Source organism: Cyprinodon variegatus, unplaced genomic scaffold, assembly GCF_000732505.1.
Source record: "Cyprinodon variegatus isolate N-32 unplaced genomic scaffold, C_variegatus-1.0 Scaffold809, whole genome shotgun sequence".
NCBI lineage: Eukaryota > Metazoa > Chordata > Actinopteri > Cyprinodontiformes > Cyprinodontidae > Cyprinodon > Cyprinodon variegatus.
In genome coordinates, this window is record NW_015151262.1 from 213,573 (window position 1) to 235,363 (window position 21,791).

General features: G+C 35.5%; 1 protein-coding gene across 1 annotated transcript; it reads right to left on the minus strand.

Moving 5' to 3' along the window:
• Nucleotides 1-2,340: 2,340 nt before the first annotated feature.
• susd1 (sushi domain containing 1) lies at nucleotides 2,341-19,975 on the minus strand. Its single transcript, XM_015396611.1, has 18 exons — nucleotides 19,690-19,975; nucleotides 19,435-19,578; nucleotides 16,821-16,976; nucleotides 16,570-16,722; nucleotides 15,848-16,027; nucleotides 14,080-14,259; nucleotides 12,223-12,402; nucleotides 11,948-12,127; nucleotides 9,461-9,640; nucleotides 7,891-8,070; nucleotides 7,327-7,506; nucleotides 6,817-6,981; nucleotides 5,114-5,208; nucleotides 4,829-5,015; nucleotides 4,603-4,696; nucleotides 2,976-3,228; nucleotides 2,857-2,896; nucleotides 2,341-2,732 (listed from the first exon to the last, which is right to left on the minus strand). The coding sequence occupies exons 1-18, from the start codon at nucleotides 19,760-19,762 to the stop codon at nucleotides 2,566-2,568; spliced, it is 2,787 nt and encodes a 928-aa protein (XP_015252097.1). The 5' UTR covers nucleotides 19,763-19,975; the 3' UTR covers nucleotides 2,341-2,565.
• Between the last annotated feature and the right edge of the window lie 1,816 nt (nucleotides 19,976-21,791).

Here is a 21,791-nt window from a genome sequence, read left to right on the forward strand (position 1 = left end):
ATATATATATATATATATATATATATATACGTTACACTCTCTAAATTAGAAACACAACAGCAAACAAAGATAACTGAAATAATTTACGGGTAAATTTGTGTGCTGTTTTTCTTTTTTCTTTCTATCTATCCTCTGTTCCTCTGTATCTCCATTTTAAAACCTAAAAGTGAACTTATTTTTTAAACATATTGAAAGTATAAGTATTTGCTTAGGCCATGGCCTGAGTAAATATTTTGTGCAATACATATTAGAGAAGCCTTATCTTTCTGATTTCTAAGAAGCTATTTCCCAGTGTGAGACATTTGGAAAGGGAGCCAGACTCCTTTTGTTCAAGGTTATTCAACATCCCTCTGTTTGTTTCACACTGTAGGTACCCTGTTTTGGTAAAGTTCTATCAAAATCCACCCCAGCTGCTGGTCTGAGTGTTAATTAGGGAAACCTTTTTTTTTTATCAGGCCAGAACATTGGCTAGAACTGCATCTGTCCTTCCCTGCAAGGATTACTAAATACTGTTTAAATGAAGACCACCAATCCCATTGTTGTTGAAAAAGACTAAGACCTTTTTTCCAATAACACTTTAAAAATAGTTTGATATAGAAAAGCTAAAGAAGACTGTTAGTTGATATGGACTATATTCTTATTCACAACAGGGTGGATTTTATTCATTTAGTATAAATGCTAGAAAGTTGTCTATCTCCCTCATGGACGGAGCAAAGGAGGAATCTTGCAGGACCCCTGGGATAAAGGAAATGTGAACTGAAGCGGAAAACACTGGTTACAAGGTCAGGGGCTGATCGTCAGCTGGTAAAGAGGCAAGTGCGTACAAACACTCACTAAAACTACAAGCTATAAATTTCTGAGCAGGTAAGATCCAGTGAAGCCAGCGTCACTCCAGTTGCGTTTGCCTTTTTTTATATCCAATACTGCAGTGCGTATAGAGAGACCTCTACTATGCAGAGCGAGCAGATCCTGATCTGTGCAGATTGTGTTTTTCAGTTCTGTCCCAGTGCCCCACAATATGGACCCTTACCCTTATGATTTGGCCTATAAATATCACTACAAACAACAGATGGTGAAAAACCCTTTCAAGGAAATTAATGCAGCTTTCATATCTGACACAGAGAGGTTTTAAAATGTCTTGGCCCTATCTCAAAGAATTTTTCGAAACAGTCGAAGAATTGAGCTTTTAATTCATATAGTGGCATCTGGCTGTTTTTTTAAAGGTTACTTTATNTTTCTTTCTTTCTTTCTTTCTTTCTTTCTTTCTTTCTTTCTTTCTTTCTTTCTTTCTTTCTTTCTTTCTTTCTTTCTTTCTTTCTTTCAACATATGGCATGGATTTTTTCAATCCATCCATAAATATTTTACTAATATGTCTTTTTTTTGCATTATTCTTTCCAGATGTTTTTTTTTTCGATTTCAGAATATTTTTGATGAATCATAATAGCACCTGGTGTCAAATATGATGACATTTTTTAAGTTAATGAAAACGTTATATAAAGGGAAGTGGTATTCATAATATCTTCATATTATGTCGAAATTCAGATAATTATAACGTCAAAATTAATAAGAATCGAACCAGTAATTATTGGAAAACAATCATTTATTAGATTTGAGTGTTGTAAATTACAATATGTGAATTAAGTATTTACAGAATGCACAGCTTGCAATCATTGTTACTCCCACTATGAATGTAGAGGCTAGGCTGTGCGGGCTACGTCTTGTTTACACACCTAAAAGAGAACATAGAATAAAATTAATTTCCAAGTTAGATGGCTTACCTTAACTTTGCAGATTATACACATTTCTTTGTGGAAAATACAAAAGCTGCATTCTCACTGTAGCTAAGAATTACTTGGATAAGAAAAGTCAGAATAATGTAAAGGAAACAGCTAATGGCCATGAATACTTTAAAAAAATATATATTTCATTAGCTATAAAGATTGTTTTAAGCTTAAAACAGGAAAAAGCCTCCTGTTTAACTAGAGTCAGACAAAAACTGACTTTAGTTAAACAGAATAAAATATGAGACATTAAAAAGAAATGTGTCCTCATCTTCTTTTACTCCTGTTGTGACCTCCTGGATGAATCATTCATATTCTATTGGAGTCATTTTGGTCCACTGGCCATATGGGGCCGCCTTTTACAGCTGCTTTTTGTATCTCTGCTTCTGTCTCCTTGAACCCCAGCAGCTCACACTGAGTCTGGTTCTGCTGGAGGTTTCTTCCTGTTAAAAGGGAGTTTTTCCTCCCCACTGTCGCCACAATTGCATCCGAGTCAATGAGTCTATGCAATCACCTGGTTTTCCTTAGATAGAAAACTTTGAAAAAATTTGACTGTATGAAGTGCCTTGAGATGACGTGTGTTGTGAATTGGCGCTATATAAATCAACTGAATTGAATTGAATTACTAACATATTCATACACAAACCCAACCAATCTTTACATTCCAATGTATTTTCTTAATGTTTTTTGAAAATGCTGTATGAAGAACTCATAATTTTAAATTGTAACAGAAACAGAAGAATAGGAAATGAATGTTTTTAAAAACTTTGGTACCATTAAATATTAATTTATAAACTGCAATAAATATTGTTCTAAATTAATTTTAGTGAGAGAAAAAAAACTATATTGTTCATACCAAGCTAAGCGGTATCCTACTAACGAAACCAAGGCAGCCACTGCTACACATGCAGCAGCAGACAGCGATGTCACCCTCAGAACGTAAGATGTGCCTGGAAAAAACAAATACATTTTGATGAGTAAATAACATCAGATTATGTTGCTGTTTTTGTGCATTCTGCATTTTAAAAAACTAGGTTGTCTTCATGTGTAGGATCAGCAAATAAAGTCAGGTACCTGCTACTTTAGCCCAAAGCACACAGCAGCTTCTCGACATCTTGGAGAGAAAACCCTCAAAATAAGTCAGCTGTTTAGTTCTATTATTTGCAATGTTGTATGAAGTTATTTCAACTCACCGTTTTCCACTGACTGATAACTCTTAGGACAATAAAGTAGGTGTTACCACTCTCCAGTGGAGCATTATAGAAGCCACCATAGAGGAATCCATCTCCCACAGTAAAGTTCACATCCGTCGTCAGATTCTGGACAACAAGCTGGGCAGTCATGTACTCAGCTGGTGATTGTGTTATGCTTGAATTTAGGCTTCGTGGAGAAGAGCAGTCAAACAGCAGAGTCTTCTCGACAGGAAGCACAAAGATTTGGTAGAAACTGCCAAATCAAAACCACAAAATGCAAAATTTGATCTTCATCTTTTGCTATAATTTTCAAGTTACTAGCAAACAGATTGTTCTTTTTTCCAGACATTCATATGTCTGGAAAACAGAATGGATCATTCTAACAACTATCATTTTACTATCTCTGCTATTAACCTACTAGTCCCCGAAAAGTAAATGACCCAACATTTAATTAACATTAATATTTGTAATCTAAGAAGGGTGAAGCACTTTATTGTTTTAGGAAATCTTTGACTCGGAGCCGAGCATAATCTACAACTTTGAGAGTGCAAAAACAGACATAAAGATCATATTTACAACTCCTGTAACAACCACTGTGCAGCTATATTATAGTTTTTTTATTTATTGACTGTGCAATATTCTGTGCAATATGCTGACTGTGCAATATATGTGAATATAATAGTCATACCACTACCTCACCATTGTTCCTTACCTAATACACTTTCATGTAAAAGTCAGTCCACCTGTATATAAGCCATCCTGATTGTACATATGACACCTCAAATCTGTGTTACTCCCTTGTTTTTTTAAATTTCTTATTTTATTTTGTTTTTCACTGTGTGTGATACATGTACACTTGCACCTTAATCCTTATTTATCTTGATATACTGTATATACCTTGATATACTGTATATTTATTGTTTATTCTTAATGCACCTTTTTCCTCCTTGTTTGCACCTTCTTTAATTACTATGCCAATATGTGACCAGTGAATTTGTCCGCTGTGAGATCAATAAAGCTCATCTAATCTAATCTAATTTATTGTTAAATTAAGTTAATCAGCAAATTAGGAGACAGAATGTGATATAAATGAGTCTGGTCACTTACTATGACTTTAAGAATTTCTAGGCCAGAAGTTTAGTCTAACAATATAATAGTTTAGATAAAATTTATGCAAATCTACATCTTATGGAGGATCTGTGTCAAGACTTTGCAGTCACTCTTGCAACCTAACAATTATTTTACTGCCCACCCAATCGGCATAGCTGGTTTGTGTGTCTGCTGTTGTGAAGACAGTTCTGTGACGGAGCTGATGTATATCTTGTGACAGGAAAAGCTAATCACTGTAGAAAACCCCCATATATAAGTACTGATGTGAGCTCCAGTATCCTTTGCAGCAGTTTCAATACCCTGTTACTGTTTTTCTGGCCCTGTTGTGAATTCCCAGAAATCTCACTCCACAGATATTCCAGCTGAAACTATTTGATAGTTATGTTTTAAAGTCAAACAATCTAAAAAAGTTGAAGAGGTATAAACATTTTCGAATTGACTACACAACCAATTGAAATTTCATACACACTTTGTCATAACAGAGCCACAGAGTCAGTGTTGGAAAGTGAGATATTACCTAATGGGGTCCAACGTGTTGGGAGATCTTTTTAATCTCAATGTTGGCACTGGAGTTTCCAACTCTGTGTAGTAGACAACTGGTGATGGAGGTACTTCACAGAATAAAGATGTATATATAGTCAGTATTTCATGTTCACTGGTCAATATGAAGAAGGCAACCTATAATTATAGATGCATGAATGTAAAATATTCAGATTTTATCAATGCTGGAGATTGCGTCGTACCTGTTAAAGAGGTGTTGGTTGTGATGGTGGCTGTGAATCTGGCTTTTACTGCTGTGATAGAAATGCTGTAGTTTGTCAACGGAAGCAGCTTTAGGCAAACCCTCAGCCAATCATCTTTGGACCTCAACAAACGTCGTCCTTTGTCTAAAAATGATTTCAGGTAATCCCTGGATCCTAAATAAATTACCTAAAATAATTGAATCCACATGCACAGTAGGAGTTAAAAAAGTTCTCTTTCGATACACACAGAGAAAGATTATATATATATATATATATATATCTTGCCTTATAAAACTCTGTATCTTCCTCATACTTTTCTGCCTTCCACTCCAGACAGTGTCCATTATGAAGCCTCAGCTGGTTGATAGGTGGCTTGATTTCTGTATTACATAAATAGATACCAGTTGTTTTAGTAAGATGTTTACATGTACTCCAAAATATTTAATACATATTTGTTATATTTTATTTAATGCTCATGCATATGTATAGTGAGTATAAGTAATAAGTAAATATTTCTGATGGGACCACTGGCATTAAATTCACAGTATCGCTTGCAATAACTAATAAGTCTTCACAAAGTTTATTCTTTTAAAAATGGATTGCTAAAATATTATAACACAGTAACAGAAATGTATAATGTACTTTATGGGGGAACTTTTTTTTTTATCAAAGGCAACTTAACGGTATGTGCTGGATAGAGAAAGTAGAATAACTCGCATTCCTTAGCTGGATTTAGACCAATTTTTCACACAAACTGCCCTAAAATCTGGACGTTTCTGAGGATCCTTGTTATGCATCTGATCACCAATTCTTTCCATAGAACTTTCATTGAATCCAATCGAGAGGCTGACTCTAGCGTTTTCATATTTTTCTGATAAACAAATAGTGTTTGTTTTTTTTGGCTGTGTGTTTCAAACTATTTAATACTTGGAACTAGACTTTTTCAGTCATCAGATTTTCATAAATTTCTGAACATTGCTCTGTTAAGCTTTTCTTTAGTTGCGGTGTATTTAAGTCAGCCAGTAGGAGATGCTGTAAGTCAGCTTCCACCATGATGTTCCAAACTGCAAATTTTATATTTTCCATTAGGATGGATCGCTCCATAGTATGTTCAATAAAATCCAAAGGCTTCTTGACCAAATCCACTGCAGCACATTCTGAACAAGCCTCAATATACATTTTCTTTAGCAATAGAGTTTTTCACAGTGAGTGTTCATAGAATAAACTGAGTGTTGAGTCATTGCTTTACCATCATCTACTGATACTGGTCAGAAGGCGCCAGTGTACAGCAGTCTTGCTTCTGTCAGGGCAGGGCAACTGTGGCTACAATGTAGTTTGCCATCATCAGTGTGTGCGTGAATGACTGAATGTAGTGTAAAGTGCTTTGGTCCATTATCCTGACTTGAAGAAGCGCTATATAAGTACAGGCCATTTACCAGTTGTTTTTATTGGAAAAACTTTATTAGTCTTTTATTTAGAAGTGAAAAGTTGCACACACTGGATAATTCAGAATGCTTAAACTTAGCTAAAGGAATTGCCGTGAGTTTGCATTGTATTCTATGATGCATCGTTCTTAAGACACTTTGTGGGGGATGCTTTTCTTTAGTTTTTTACCAATCTAAACTTTCTGTGTAAAATTTTAACAATAGAAAATATCCTTAAGGCCATAAGGTAACATTAAGTCAGCTGATACTGGTTTGCTCATAGCAGCAGATGTTTTTTTTTCCTATATGTTTTTCAAATTAATCAACCAAGTGGGTTTCTTTACTTTCTCTGCCTTTTTGCACATTTTCACCTTATTTACTCTTTCATTCATACTGTGATGTATTTGTATGCTGATAACTTGGATTGAGGCAAACATCTGGAGTGAATTTTGTGTTAATGAAATAATTAAGAAAAGAAAATAATCAAGAAAAGAACAAAACATCTTAATACCTATTATATTGTTTTACACATGATGACAGCCATACTGCTACCTTTAGACTCACCAATGCATTTCAGAGTAGCTCTCACCCACAATCCAGAGCTGCTGCACAAAGACATGTTGGTGCCCCTCCAGCTGTGATATCCCACTGCACAGCGGTGGACGACCGCACTTCTGTTGTGCCACACTACCTCTGAGTGGGCAAGGAAGGGAACAGGGCCACATTCAGCTGGAAAAAAACAATGCAAACAGGCATTCAGAGATATCATAAATCATTCCTCACAGAAAGGTCATCTTTTGTTTTCAGCATGCACCCTAAGGAGAATACAGGTTATATCACTAACAATCTATCTAGTAGACACTAATGTGTCCTGTTGTGCTGGTTAAAGGGGATTGCTGAAAGTTGACGGAAAGAGAGTCACATGCTGTTTCTGAAATTGGCACAACTCCACATCTTAAACCCCAAATCCCAGCAAAGTTTGGAAGCACTGACATGCTGGAGAACATGCAGGAAGATCAAGGAAGGGACAGCGGTGAAAAAACATCGTCTGATATATGGAGAACGTGACCCTACCTTTGCATTTTACAGATATTTCCCCCCAAACTCCTGACTTTAAACATGTTGATAAATTATTTCCACTTTCTTGGTAAAATCCATCCACACATGCACACTGTGCAACACTGCCAGGTGTGCTACTGCCGTCCCACAGCAGCTTAGTGTTGGGAAGACATATTGGGGGACCGCAGTTTACTTCTGTATACAAATAAGAGTTAGTAAAAAACACATTTCCCCTCTGTTCAGCATTATATCAGCAGCTTATTTAGCTACGATCTTTTGTGTTATGCTCTCCTTGTGAAAAAAAAAAGATATTCATCTAAAGTATCAGACATGAAAGCTTAAAATACTGCATGTCCTTCTGAATGTATTGAATCTATAAATCAGTTTCTCTTTTTGAAATGAATTTCTGAGGAAATATGAATCATTTCCAATTTACTTAAATTCTGCTTTATAATTTTCCAGAAATCTTACAACAGAAACATGTTTAACATATCCCCTTTTCATGGGCTCACAATTATGAATGGGAGTCCAGCATTTACACCAGTAGACCCCCAAACTCATGCTGATAAAAAGAGGCACCTTCACACAACAGATCCACATCCTGCCACAACCCATTTTCTCCACACTCTGAGTAGTTTCTCAGGCCTGTGGTGTAATATCCTTCTTCACATTGGTAATATACCACACTGCCGACTCGTTGTTTGCCCTCCAGCTGCATGTTAGCGTGCTCTATGAAAGGAGGCTCAGAGCAAATGATTTCTACAACAAGAAAACAGCAATTTATTACAGAGAATTGAAATCAGGATGCATGGTGTTCAAAGTGAAAACATTCACAAATGAGAAATGTTTAAACAAGTTGATGGGAGGACTTTTTTTGGTTTGTTTACTTCTGTTTAATTCAGTATAGGTGTTGTTGGGACTCGGAAGAATTGAGGGCACAGCCAAGCTTTTTATATAACAACAGTATGATTTATGACTAATTTGAATTCAAAACATGATGAAAATTGTTGTAACAAATATCTGCCAATACCACATTAAATAAAATAACCAAAAAACTACTATTTTGCTGGAGCAAAGAATTAAGGAAACTTTTGAAGTCAGTTGCTGAATCTGTTGCTGATAAATTTAACTGTTTCAAAAGAAAAAAATATCCAATTTCATTGTCAAAAAAATCAGTAAATATGATTACAAATGTTGGTCTCTCTGTTCCTTTTAAAGCAAACAACTGATTTTCAAAAAAATTTTTGACAATAAAGGAGGAGTTTATGTGACTTCCTTTTGTAATTATATTCATGTGTTTACATTTATATTTTTTTTTACTATTTCAAACTTATTAAGCACTTATTAAGCCCTGAACTTGTAATATCCTCTGATAAGGTTGTTTTATAAAATAAACAATAAATTCACACATTGCTTTTGCTTTAATACACTTTACCATCAGTATTATTCATGCCATTGATGTCCTTTTAATTTTTATTTTCTTTTTAGTCTATTTTTTGCTTTCACTCACTCTGAAGTACAGAAAATTCAATAGATTTCCAATCTCTCTACCTCAGCAAACGCTTTTTACTTCTTGCTGTCAAGCTGGTGCAGACAAGTGGTTGAACACACCACTGTCAGTCTGAGGACAGCAGCCTGTTTTAGTGACATGTCAGCCCTGTTCAACACTGCTAACGATTAGGTACCAAGAAAGCAGGAAAATGCCCAGGGGTGCATGTTGTAAGGATGAGCATCTTGACTCTTTAAAATGAGGCCTTACTCTATGTTTAATGAAAAAAGTAGGCAGGTATATGACCCAGAAAACTGTGCTTTGTTTTTTTGTTTTTTTTTTATCAAGCTTATACCGTTAATATTCTATATAAACAGATTAATGCATAATTTTGTTACAATCAGAAAATACTTCAAAGCTCAAAAAGCCCCAAATATTCCAGTCCAATAACACCTTTGAAAAATGAATTCAGAAAAACTTTAAGAAAGTAAAACATGCAGATTCATCTGTAAGTGTTTTAACTTTGATTTTTTTTTATTATGTGGCCAAAAAAACAAAACAAAAAAAGTTATATGAATTTCTAGGATTTTATTATACTATAAAAAAAATCCAAAATTAAAACCAAAACAATCAGCTTTCTTGAATTGTAAAAAGTTGCACCTTCACACAACAGCTCCACATCCTGCCACAATCCATTCTCTCCACATACTGAGTAGTTTTTCGGGCCTCTGGTGTAATATCCCGGCTCACATTGGTAAAACACCACACTACCGACCTGTGGTGAGCCATCCCATTGCATTGTAGCATGCTCTATAAAAGGAGGCTCTGCGCAACTGATTTCTAAAACAAGAAGACAGAGGGTGAAAGGAGGAGCCTGGAAGCTTGATTTCACATTAAGCAATACCTTGCAAAACTATCCACACCCTTTGACGGTTGACTTTTTGTTACATTTCAAACATTTTATTAAAGTTTATTGGGATTTTATGTGATAGGCCAACCCAGAGAACTATAAAGTAAAAGGAAAACAATAAATAATTTTAAAAATATATTAAAATCCGAAAAGTGTGATGTATGTGATTTACTTTTGTTGTCAGCTGCTGATTTCATACTTTGTTGACCCACAACTGTTAGTGGATGTCTCCATTCGTCTAAAATATTTTGCAATTCGTTCTAGCGAAACAAGTTTTATATAATTTTGATTTTGGTCTTGTCCATTAAAACATAAATAAATGTGTGTTTAAATGTGTTTTTTTTTTTTTTTTTTTATGGCTTGAGGGAAAACCACCTTTCAAAAGGACGCTTATTATTTAAAATTACGACAGAACTTTCTTAAATTAAGCTGTAGGTTAAACACAGAGACACCAGAAAGAGCAGCTTGTTTAAATGATTTATTCTATGTTTGCGTGTTTTAGAAAGAATTGTGTCTTTCTTTCCAATTAGTTTTTATTGCAAATAGACTAGATGCTGATGTAAAGATGTTTCTAATCTTCAGAATAATCTCAGGAAAGAAGTTAGAAATCTTTGCAGGTTGTCAACCATGGAAAAGAAGATTGTTGTAGATGATTTCGGAAAGGAAATAAAATATTCCCTTGTATTCTGTCTTTAACACTCATCTTTTTCACTTCTCACTGATGAATCATTTCTTCATGGTTATTGAGGAAACCTTCGACTATATGGCAACGATGGGATTAATCATGTCTGAAATTTTCTATTGGAAGAAGCAGCTCCTTTTACTGAGTCACAGGACAAAGTGAGAGTGGATGAGTAATCTTGGGTAAAGTTTCAGTTGCTTTGTACTTAGATAATAGTTTTTGAATAACATCATTTTGTCTAATTGATTTAATGGAAATGATGCCTTCAAAAAGTGTTAAGATGGGTTAAAATCATCTACAAACACCTTGGAAATGTTTAGAGCCTTAGTGATGATGTTTAGAATGTTTAGGCTACCATGCCCTTGCTGTGTCATGGTAGGTAGGTGGCTGTGCTTCCCTTCACATTATTTGGACTGAACAATACTTTCATCATTCATGTACAAAACACTACCAAGATTCACCTTCAGTTAGAAATTATGTTCTTATTTGTTCTGATGTATCACATAAAATCCCTTTTCCTTTAAAGCAGCAAGCCACTTTAAAGGAAAAGTCCGGTCATGTTCAGAATTCTTCTGAAAGTGCTTTAAATCTATAAGTGTGTCAGTTAAGAGTAATTTTCATTTGATTGTGCTTTACTGGAAACTTCTATGTTTGTCAAAGAACACTACTGCCACCTTGTGACGTCACGGTGCGCTATCGGCTGTTGAGCAAGTCCCAATGCTGTATCTGGGGCTTGTCACAACGTGCTTTTATCCAAGTCATCTTGTAAACATCCTTCTTCGAAATGTTGGCAACATATTACATGTTTTTTCTCTGGCCACAAGTTTGATGGCAAATCCTCTCTCTGCACGTTGAAGGTGAACATAAAGTGCTTTGATATGACATGTGTTGTGAATTGGGCTATATAAATACACTGAACTGAATTGAAGTTGGCAATCAAACGACCAGGACCGCAGTAACCCTTCAGTAGAGGATCATGAATCGGAAAGGTGAAATAACAAAAATTTATTTCACTTTTACCCTATGTATTACAACATCCAACTGCCATGCACTTGGGCATTGTCAATTTAACAAAGTTCTCATAAATTTCAATGGTGAAGTCCTCTCAAAATGTTCAATAATTGTTGTTGATTACAGATGTGTCTAGTAGATCTAGACCGAATAGATCTAGTAGATCTAGTGATTTTGCTTGTAATGCATGGAGAATGGCGCTAGACTTACCGCACCGTGACGTCACTGCCGGAAGATGTCAGGAGTGAGGTGTTACTATATTTGGGCAATAATGGCCTGTCCCAGACTCAGAGATCACAACGAAAATTATTGTTTTTACGTTTTTACTGATTAATGCTAAATTCTTTAAATCACTGCAAATGTATTAGTTTTAGGTATAGATAATGATGCATTGATTATTTATTGCTGACCGGACTTTTCCTTTAAACATGGTATTTGAGTGGTATGCAGACACATTTGATAAATCTGAAAAAGGATCCAAAAGCCTTTTACTATGAAATAATAACTCATTACACTTACATAAGGATGAATAAATAAATATCACCTTGGCAGGACAGAGAGGGTACTTCCCATCCTCCATTAGGAGCACAAACCGACAGATTTCCTTTACCAACATTGATATATCCATTATCACACGTGTAAACAACCTTAGAGCCCACTGTGGACATTTTATCCCACACCATTATTGCATTAGGGATGGATACAGGCGTTCCACAGTCAACCTCTACAAAGAGGGACATTTCATTATTTAGCAGATTGAGATATTTCACATACAAATATCAAACTGAGCTACATGGCATTCTTTTGAGAAAATATTACCTTTGCACAAAATGTCAGGCACTGTCCAGTAACCGTTTTCTGCACACACTGACACATTGCTACCATCATGATGGTAAAATCCTATTTTACAGTAATAGGTCGCTGTGCTTCCAAAGGTGAAGCTGCCATCCCACAGTTGTGCAGTGTGAGGCACAACAGGTGGATCTCCACACAGCATTTCTGAGACAGGGAATGATGTACAATTACAACACAAACATCTCACAAATCAAACCATTTTTAGAAACCTGAGCGGGGCAATTAAGGAACCTAGTGTTTATTTCTTTGTTTTAACAATGTTTCGTGTTGATTATTTAGGGTGGTAAAAAGCCGCATTTCTTGGAAAAATATATCTGGTCGTTTATTCCCACATAAATTAGTTGGAGAGACATTGAAAAGACGACACGATTTACCTCCAAACAACGTCTATATTTGTTTAAAATGTGAAAGATGAAAATCTGTAATTTTCAGATCGTTGAAAAAATTGGGTTTTCAATGCCTGTATTTCTGGATCTAATCAAGACTATTGAGAACAGACCAGATTTAGTCTAAGAACCATCGTCTAAATGACAGAGATGGCCTGTCAATCATCCTTAACACGAAAGGAACCCATCTGGATCTTCTGTTCCTTTCGACAGACTAACACAAATACACACGTTATTGACAGGGAGGCCTCGTTTGTTAAACTAATAAATACTTAACCCAGTATTGTAGCGATGGGTATCAGCAAACCTCAATAATTCATTCAAAAATATACGGCACAGAGGAAGTATAAAAAGTAGAATAAGCTGTTTGGCAATAGCATGGAGGATTTTAAAAATGTCATATGGTTGGAACCCACATACTCAACTCTGCAAACAATTTAAAATGTCTTCAAAAAGAACCATTGAAAGGTTAAAAGCAAAAGAGGCAAGATCTCCTTCCACATAAAATCTGAGGACATTGAAAATTGTTACAACAAAGAAATAATCACCTAAATTTGGATTTCCTTAGGAGTTTTTAAATGATAAGCATTTTAACAGGCAAACAAAAAAAAAAAAAAACCAAAAATACACCTTTTTTAGACAAAGCCCTGCTGAAAAAACTGAAACTATAATGTTAGATTTCTCTCCTACCCCATTGGAAAGTCCCAGAAGTAAGAACCCATGAACTTATGGGGCTGAAGATAAAATCTTTGTTTCTGAATTTGAATCCTGACTTACAGTCTATATTAAAGCATTTTTTAATTAGAAAGATTCTACAACAACTGACTGAACATCAGTTTCTCTGCGCTGGTATAGTAAAATATGCAATAATAGAAGCTAAAAAGTCCTAATTTAAAGTGTACAACAGCTTTTCTGCACTTGTGCGCTAACGTATGTTTTGTACATTTGTGAAAATTCTGAAAATTATGAACGACCCCCACTGTTGTACCAAGTTTCTGTTTCAAACAAGTTGTTGTGTTTTACATTTTGACCTATCATTGCAGGAAAAGCACAGCTGTAACCAAGATTACTTAAAATAAGGTCTAGAAGATTTTTAGAATCACTTTTTTTTTGTTGTATTCCTGTTTTTTTTTTTCTTTTTTGCTATAACATCTTGATGACATTCTCCTTAATAATACATGCAGTTGCGTTTCTCTTTTTAAGTACCTTTGATAGGTTGGTTGTTCCACAAATACATTATGATTGAATGGATCTTTTAGCTGTTGATCCAGTTGATTTATTTTTTTTTCTAATTTCTTGCTGGGAAGCTTAATGACACTGTGCTACTCTTAGGTAAGAAAGACTGGCTGTGTTTTTGCTGCAACAACTTGCCAAAACGGTTCTATGACAGTTTATGAAAGAAACTTGAGAATATCTTTTTCTTCTTGTGTGTTACCTTGACATGACAAAGTTGGGGATGTCCACTTTCCATTGTTACTACAGATGGATACATTGTATCCTCCATTACTATGAAAGCCCTCTTTACAGAGATACAGAACTGTGCTGCCAGGCGACGAACTTTGGTTCCACACCTGCTCTGTGAATTCAATTAAAGGAGGATTCCCACACAAGATCTCTACAAGGAAAACATTTACCAAGACATATTATTCACGCTGACAAGTACAAAAAAGTATATAACAGGAAAAAAGCTTAGAAAAGAGGGCCTGCATGGGATAGTGAGGGGCACTAAGAAGGTATTTCCTCCTCCATCATTACAGACTTCTCCAATCCACTCAGTGAAATTTAAACCTGTTATTACAATGCAAATCATTCAGAAACATTTACATTTTAAAATCATTTCAATTTATCCATTGGATTTTTTTAAATATTTGACAAAAACAGGGACATTGACCATTTGGTGGTTATTTCTACCAAAATAAGGCCATTTTTTGTTGTAGCAATATTACCGAAATGTTAGGGAATATTCACTTAATTTAATTTTAAGCAAGTTCTGTTTTTGTTTCGTTTACTTGCATTCTTTTATTTAAAAACTTTTTAAAAATGTTTTCTTTATTTGTTTATTTTCATGTTATAAAATACAAATTACTGCATTGTCCTTATGTATTTTTCTGTTTTTATATTGTTTAAAATTACCTCTGATTATACAAATGATATTAGTGGCATGTTCATCTGGTATTGGAATTTCTATTTGCATTCTTACTGTTTTGTTTTAACTTCTGTAAAGCCATTCGAGTCAAAAAGAAAAATAATGTTTTTTTATTGTGATATATCAAACTTCCTTATTTAAAGGCTCTGGCTTCGTTATACTAAATCTTGTGTTTTTTCCAGATTTGAACTAATTCTTGCTAAGTTTAGATCTTCAGCTGCATCATTGCCTCATCATCTGATAACAGTTTCAGTTTGAGGAAAGTTTTTAAAGGGGAAAATGAAGCTTAGAATGAGAATTAAGGTGCAATCCACCTATGCTTGGAAAGACTAAATTATTATAAAGAAATTGTCGAGTATAGACTTTTTTAATGATAACGATAACAATATTTTATAATTCCTAATTTAAATCATTTGAAAAAACATTTTTATTTTAGAAAATGCAAAAACTACACTTGACATAAGGAGGAAAAAGACAATTTTTATATTGTGTTCCATTTGCTCGCCTGACACAATGAATCCTGGTTGAGTTACATGAAAATTCACAAATCGTGTACCAGAGTGTATCAGGTTGATTGTGAGCATGACAGATTAAGGGGAGACTTATCTTTTTCTTCACTGATTGTAATATTAATAAACGTTTATAGTATATTTTCAATAAGTGATTTATCAGAAAATGTCTCCAATAGCACCAGGCTCAGCTTCTTAAAGCTGCACTATTTCATCAGCCTCTTGGGTAAAACAACACAGCACACTGCAACATGTTCCTATTGCATTCAAGAAAATGTGTTCCTTAAATTATTTCACACTCAGCAAACAAAAAAGTTACATTTATGCAATTTTCACTGTGGATTTTAACACTTTTAATCTCCACTCCACCCTATAGCCAATAAATTTGACCGACATTAAAAATAAAGACAGGTGCTCTCTGCTGTAAAAAAGTGCATTCTGAAGGTGAGTTAATCTGTTGAACTGAAACTGACATGAATTGTGTTTGTTTTAGACATTTTGTGCTTGGTTTAATGTTATAAAGGCATAAAGTATCACAGACATTTTACCTTCACAGACTAGAGTGGCCCCGCTCCACGATCCATCTGCTCGACACACAGAGCTGTTGTCTCCTCTCCGCCACACGAAGCCTTCATCACAGCCAAATGAGGCCATGTTGCCATATTTGGTTCCTGTGATAGACAGGAGAACCGTGTCCTCCACTAAGGAAGGCTGACCACAGTCAACCACTGAGGACAGGAGAAGGAACAGCTTTAATTTTCTGCTTTCAGACTCACGCTAGACATACAAGACTTCGGGGGAAACACAGAGGATACACGGCACCTAGCAGATGTATCCATGACCCTTCAACTTGTTATACTTTGTCACTACAAACTAAAGGATTTTCTATTTTCCTACAAATTCACATTTTCATGTATTATGATATGAACCTTTGACTCAAATCCCAGTTCAATACGTCTGTATTTAAGAAAATAAAGAAAAATACACATAATTATATATTATCATGATTTAGGGTATTGGTTAACATCAAGCAAGTCACAACTGTAAAGTGGAAGGGTTATAATTGCTGCAACATTCAAAAAAACCTTTCTCCTTATTCCTCCAACTCACAGTTAAGCACTGTGTTTTGTTGATCTGTCATATTAAATCCAATAATTCATGGTTTGCAGATGTGAGAAGGTTTAAGGAAATATGAACACCACTGAAAGATGGTGTATATTATAAAACATGCATTTATCAGCACCCTTAATGGTGAAAAGACACTGTTAACCTCTGCAGGAAGCTCCATCTCTCTGAGGTTGAAAAGGCTCTGATCCGTTGTGGACTCTGTATCCAACATGGCAGCTGCAATCAAAGCTGCCCTCAAGGTTTCTGCATAAACCTCCCTCTCCACATAGCCCTGTGATCCTGCACTCATCAATATCTGCAGAGACATAAAGAATATTATTTATACAAACACCCATCTGTTCCACTTATTCAGACCTACATTTTAATAGCTCACTAGGTGAAGGCTAAACTCACCTTGGCAGTGGGTTCCATCATTTGGGATGAAGACAGCCATGTTGTTGGATGGGCTGTATCCAGCCAGGCAGGTACAATAGTAACTACCATATGTGTTGTGACATGTTGTGTGCTGCCCACAGATCTTAGTGGCTCCTATCTGACACTCATCTTTATCTGGAAGAACAGCAGAAACAACAATGTCTAAAACAAACCTGGAGGCAGAGATATCTTTAAATTCTGCTCCCTTTATTTGAATCATCTGCTGCATTTTTTCTCTCAGATGTTCCTGAGTGAGAACTTTGGACCTGGTGCTTTTTAAAGCCATATGCCATTTTATGAATTTCAGTGAGCAACAGCAAGTTGACAGCAAAGGTGGTTCCTTGCCTTTATTTTTCTTTGTATCGTGTTTAGGTTTTGCTCCACTCTGCTTTTGTACAGCTTTGAATGTAACCAACTATTTGGTCTATTTTGATATAATCTTGTTATAAAGAACAGCAATATTAGGGGGATGATGATCAGCTGGTTTCATCAGGTCTACTTGAGAGAGAGAAAAGGGAATTCTCTTCTCTTCTCTTCTATTACTGAGCTGGTGTTTCTGGTCTTCGAGTCAAAGTGTCTAAAACAAAACCTGTCACTTTGCTACCACAAACATTACAGGCATCTCAGGCATCACCTTCTTTTTTCCTATGCCTGTTAGAGATAATCTTTATTATTCATGAAAAGGTTTGAAATAGCTGATAAATGTAATATACATCTTTCTCCATTTATCTTAAATAGTTTTTTTCCTACTCATGCTAAAATGCTTTTAGGTATAAGACCAGCAACTGGTAGTTCTAATGTTTAATTTCCTCTCCCTCAAATTACAGAATAGCTAAAACAGAGAATATATACCCTTTTTCTCAAGAACCAGGTTTGGAAGTAGAACAAAATGTCTGTAATCAGGCTGGAGGAGAAGCCACAGCAACGCCTAGATTAGACTCTTGATAATTACACAATCTTCAGATAATACTCAGTGTGGTAACACCTTGCTTTACTGGCTTTTATGAGAAAGTGGACGCCTCTTCGTGAGGAGGTAACCCAAGATCATAAAAGTCTAATATCATCATAATTTAAAGCTCTTTGTTCACTTTGTTCATTTTATATGGCAAGAGCCTCAGAACTGATTTTGGTAACTATTTCTCAGCTGGTCTTCGAATAAAAACTGTTTAGTGGAATCTTGGAGTTCTCCATTTAAACAGATGTTGTTATTACAGGGGATAGTGACTTTGGTAGAGAACTGGGAGGACCGTATCCATGGAAACTGATCTTTAAAGAAACAGCAACCATTGCCTCTAATCCTATATTCTATGTGATGTTTATCGCTGTAAAGTTTTTAGATTAACCCGGTCTCAATGCCTTACAAAAGCATTTAGACAGTTTTTCTACAATTTCCAGCCAAGCATTTCATCCATCCATTTTCTGCCATGCCGTATCCCTGCTGGGGTAGTGAGGGGTGTCTCCAGCTGTCAATGGGCGAGAGGCAGGGTACAGCCTGGACAGTTTACCAGTCTCAAAGCATTTCAAATTTTTCTTATTTGGATCTTTTATTTTAGGCCAACACAGGAGTGCATATCTATAAAACACACCATAATTTTTTAGAGAACTGTTAAAACTTGTGTGAGTATGGTTTAACTAAAAACAAAAACAAAAATAAAAAAGTCATGGCCATCCACCTAAACAGATAAAGGAATACAAAAGTAGAGCATTTCTCAGAGAATAAGCCAATAGGCTCAATGTTGATTATTGCAGAAGCTGCAGAGATCAACATCTTAGTTCCATCTGCTTTGAATTCATTCCAGCAGCTACACAACAGGTAGTGTCCAAATAGATCTATAAAAATTCTCTGAATTTTGCAAAAAGCTGTTGGTAAAAAGCAACCATTTGGAGGAAGATACTGTAGTCAGATCAGAACATTAACATTTTGGACTACCTTTGAAAAAAGCTATAAGCAAAGAAAAGTAACCTGTAACTACTTAAGTAACATCATGATGTGGAAGGAAAAAATCAATTAAATACAGACTACTTTTTATTTTGTGGTGGTCTATCACTTAAAATAAAAAAATACAATGATAAATATGGTTTTATTATTTTAGAATGAAAAATATAGATGCACAAACTCCACTGAAAGGCACCGTATTTAATTTGCAGCTGCCCATTTTATCCATTTCATAATAGGCAGTAGGTTCACAGAAAGGCTCAAACTTTGTGCAGAGTTTTTTTGTCACTTTTACCTCTGGATAAAACACAATAAATGTTACTATTATAAGCAGAACATCACTAGATCATAGAAATGTTTAGATGTTGACCAGATTGGAGCAAAACTAAACATTCAAATTGTTGTTGCCACAAAAAACTACAACGCACAATTTTCCAAAAACTTAATCTTATAAAATTTACTTTTTTTTAACATTTTAAACAAATTCAAATAACAAATGGTACTGTCGGGGTATAGTCATTAGATGTTTGCATTTTGTATGGCTCTGAAACTTCAACTTGTTTGAAAAAAGCCGATTATGATGAAACGGCCTAATCTGATTTCACATGACTAATGTACGTACAATTGAAACCATGAAAAATGCTGTTTTCTTCTTACCTTGACAGAAGTGTATCCCATTTCCAACAAAGCCGTATTTGCAGTTACAGACTTTACCAGAGCCATCTGGCTTGTCCTCACATGTGGCATTAACGTGGCAGGTTGAACACACATCGCGCACCGTTTGACTCCATACTGGGATGGCTGAAAGATAGAAGGTGCAACCACTGCTTCATAGATCTGTCCCATTAATCTCCACCAGAAAGTGATATTTTAAAACCCGAAAGATGGCATGCAGGAAATATGTTTACTCACCTGAAAAGATGAGGAGCAGGAAAGCATTAATCATCAACATCCTTCTGTTTCTTTCATTCATCTTCAAATTCATCTTCGCCTTTCAGCAGCTCTCTTCTGTTCATGCAACTCCATCTCACCCCTTCCTCCTTTATTTTTACACTTCCTCTTCTTGTGCCGGTTTGGCACTGAGCTCACTTGATAACTGCTGCTAAGACACTGCTGAGAGTGGGTGAACTGAGGTCATACTGAGGATGACTTCTTTTCTCAATGGCCTTCATGCAGCTGCTGCTGTCAAGGCTTCATCAGTCCCCCTCTCTGGCACGGGCTCACTCTGGTGAACTGCACACTCATCCTGCAGCAGCTGATAGTGGCTATATTTGGCCTAACAAACTCTCTGGATTTTGATCAAAGCCAAAGATAGGGTCAACTCTTTTTAGTTTGTCTATGGGATGTTTGGGTATTTAAACTTTTTTAAGTCTCATTTTATAGATATAATTTAAAATTATTAAAGTAAAATGAAAATCATAATACTCTTTTTTTTTAATCATGTATTTGGTCCTCTGTTGTTGTCGTCTGACATATCTGGTATAACTTTTAAAAGACCATTACTCTTTTAATTAAATAAGTACCCTAACTCTGTTTAAACCTAGAGCATCTTCAGTATAACACTATTTTTGTGTGCGTTTGCCAGTCACTGACACCAACATCCGTTCTGGACCATTCTACAGTGCAAGTATTCAGAGGGGAGTATAAACTGGTGAGCTGTGGGAGGGGGAGATAAGTGTGGTAAACTCCTATCTTAGCCCAACAGGGTCCTAACTGGGTTTTTGCTGTCATTCAGAGCAGTAAATAGTTTCACTATCCCTCCCTCTAAAGGGGGGGTTTCTGCCAAACCTCTAAGTGCACAGTTCAGGTTATGAACCTCAATCTAAGCAAATGATAACGCAGGAGATATAATGTGATACATATTTGAGAATTCGTTAGTTAATGCTGTCAGCAGGTTGTACACAATATTCATGTAAAAATAGCTATGCATAGATCTACTTTAGTTTAGTTTGTAAACAATAATTATATTTAAATCATGTTATATTTAATCCCTTCTAAGGGATTTTATGCAAGGAACACATTATGCTCTGATTAGAAAATCAGAGCTTACTTGTATTTAGTGTGCAGATTAAAATGTTGTTTCACATGGCTTCACGACACACATTGGCAGAAGAAAACTGGAATCAAACACCTAAAAAACAGAAAGATGCATTGAAACTCTTATAATGAATTCAGTCTTTGCCATAATGTCCGACTAACATACTTAAAAAAAATCCAAACACTCTGAGTACTTTTTCAGCTGAAAGAAAAAACCCCGTTAAGCCTCTTTCCCACTGAAAATAGCGCGCTAACCCAAGTTTTTTAAAAATGGATTGACGCACAAACAACCGGCATTTGTCTCCCTCTCAAGTTGGTATTTTAGTTGGTATGATGTTTTTTATTTTATTTTATTAAATGAAAAGGAAACACAAGGGATTTTGTTCATTTTGATATATTTATTTTAGCACCATATGCTGATATGTATGAACTGTGTAGCTTTCACTAACTCTTTCTCTTTTATCAGATCTTGTTTTGTCAACTGTACAATGATTAAAAAAAATAGATACTGTACATTTGGTGATTGACTAAACTTAGATTTATGATTTCTATGAATGGAAATTGATTTAATGCAGCATGCAACAGGATTTAACACTCTGGGCATCTAACCTACATTTCAGTGCAAAACACTTACAAATGTGCATAACTTCAAAATGTAAGTAAAAGTCTCCTCAAAAAAAAAAAAAAATACCTGCAGGGGAGGTGAGTAAAGGAAAGAAAACAGTCTCATTAATTTTTCCCACTTTGGAGAAATCTGTTCCCTACAATGGGGAGTGCATTGAGCATTCTGCCATCAAGGATCTTGCTTAGACCCAATTTGATGCCTTGAATTTGACCCTCATGGCCTTTCCTAGACACACTTGCTCTAACCACTGAGCCAGCACTCCCTAGTACTGTCCAAGATGCAGTATTAGTTGCAGTACATTTTTCATACATATGAAGGTTTTACAAAGAAGGAAAACTTGTGTTGAAATATC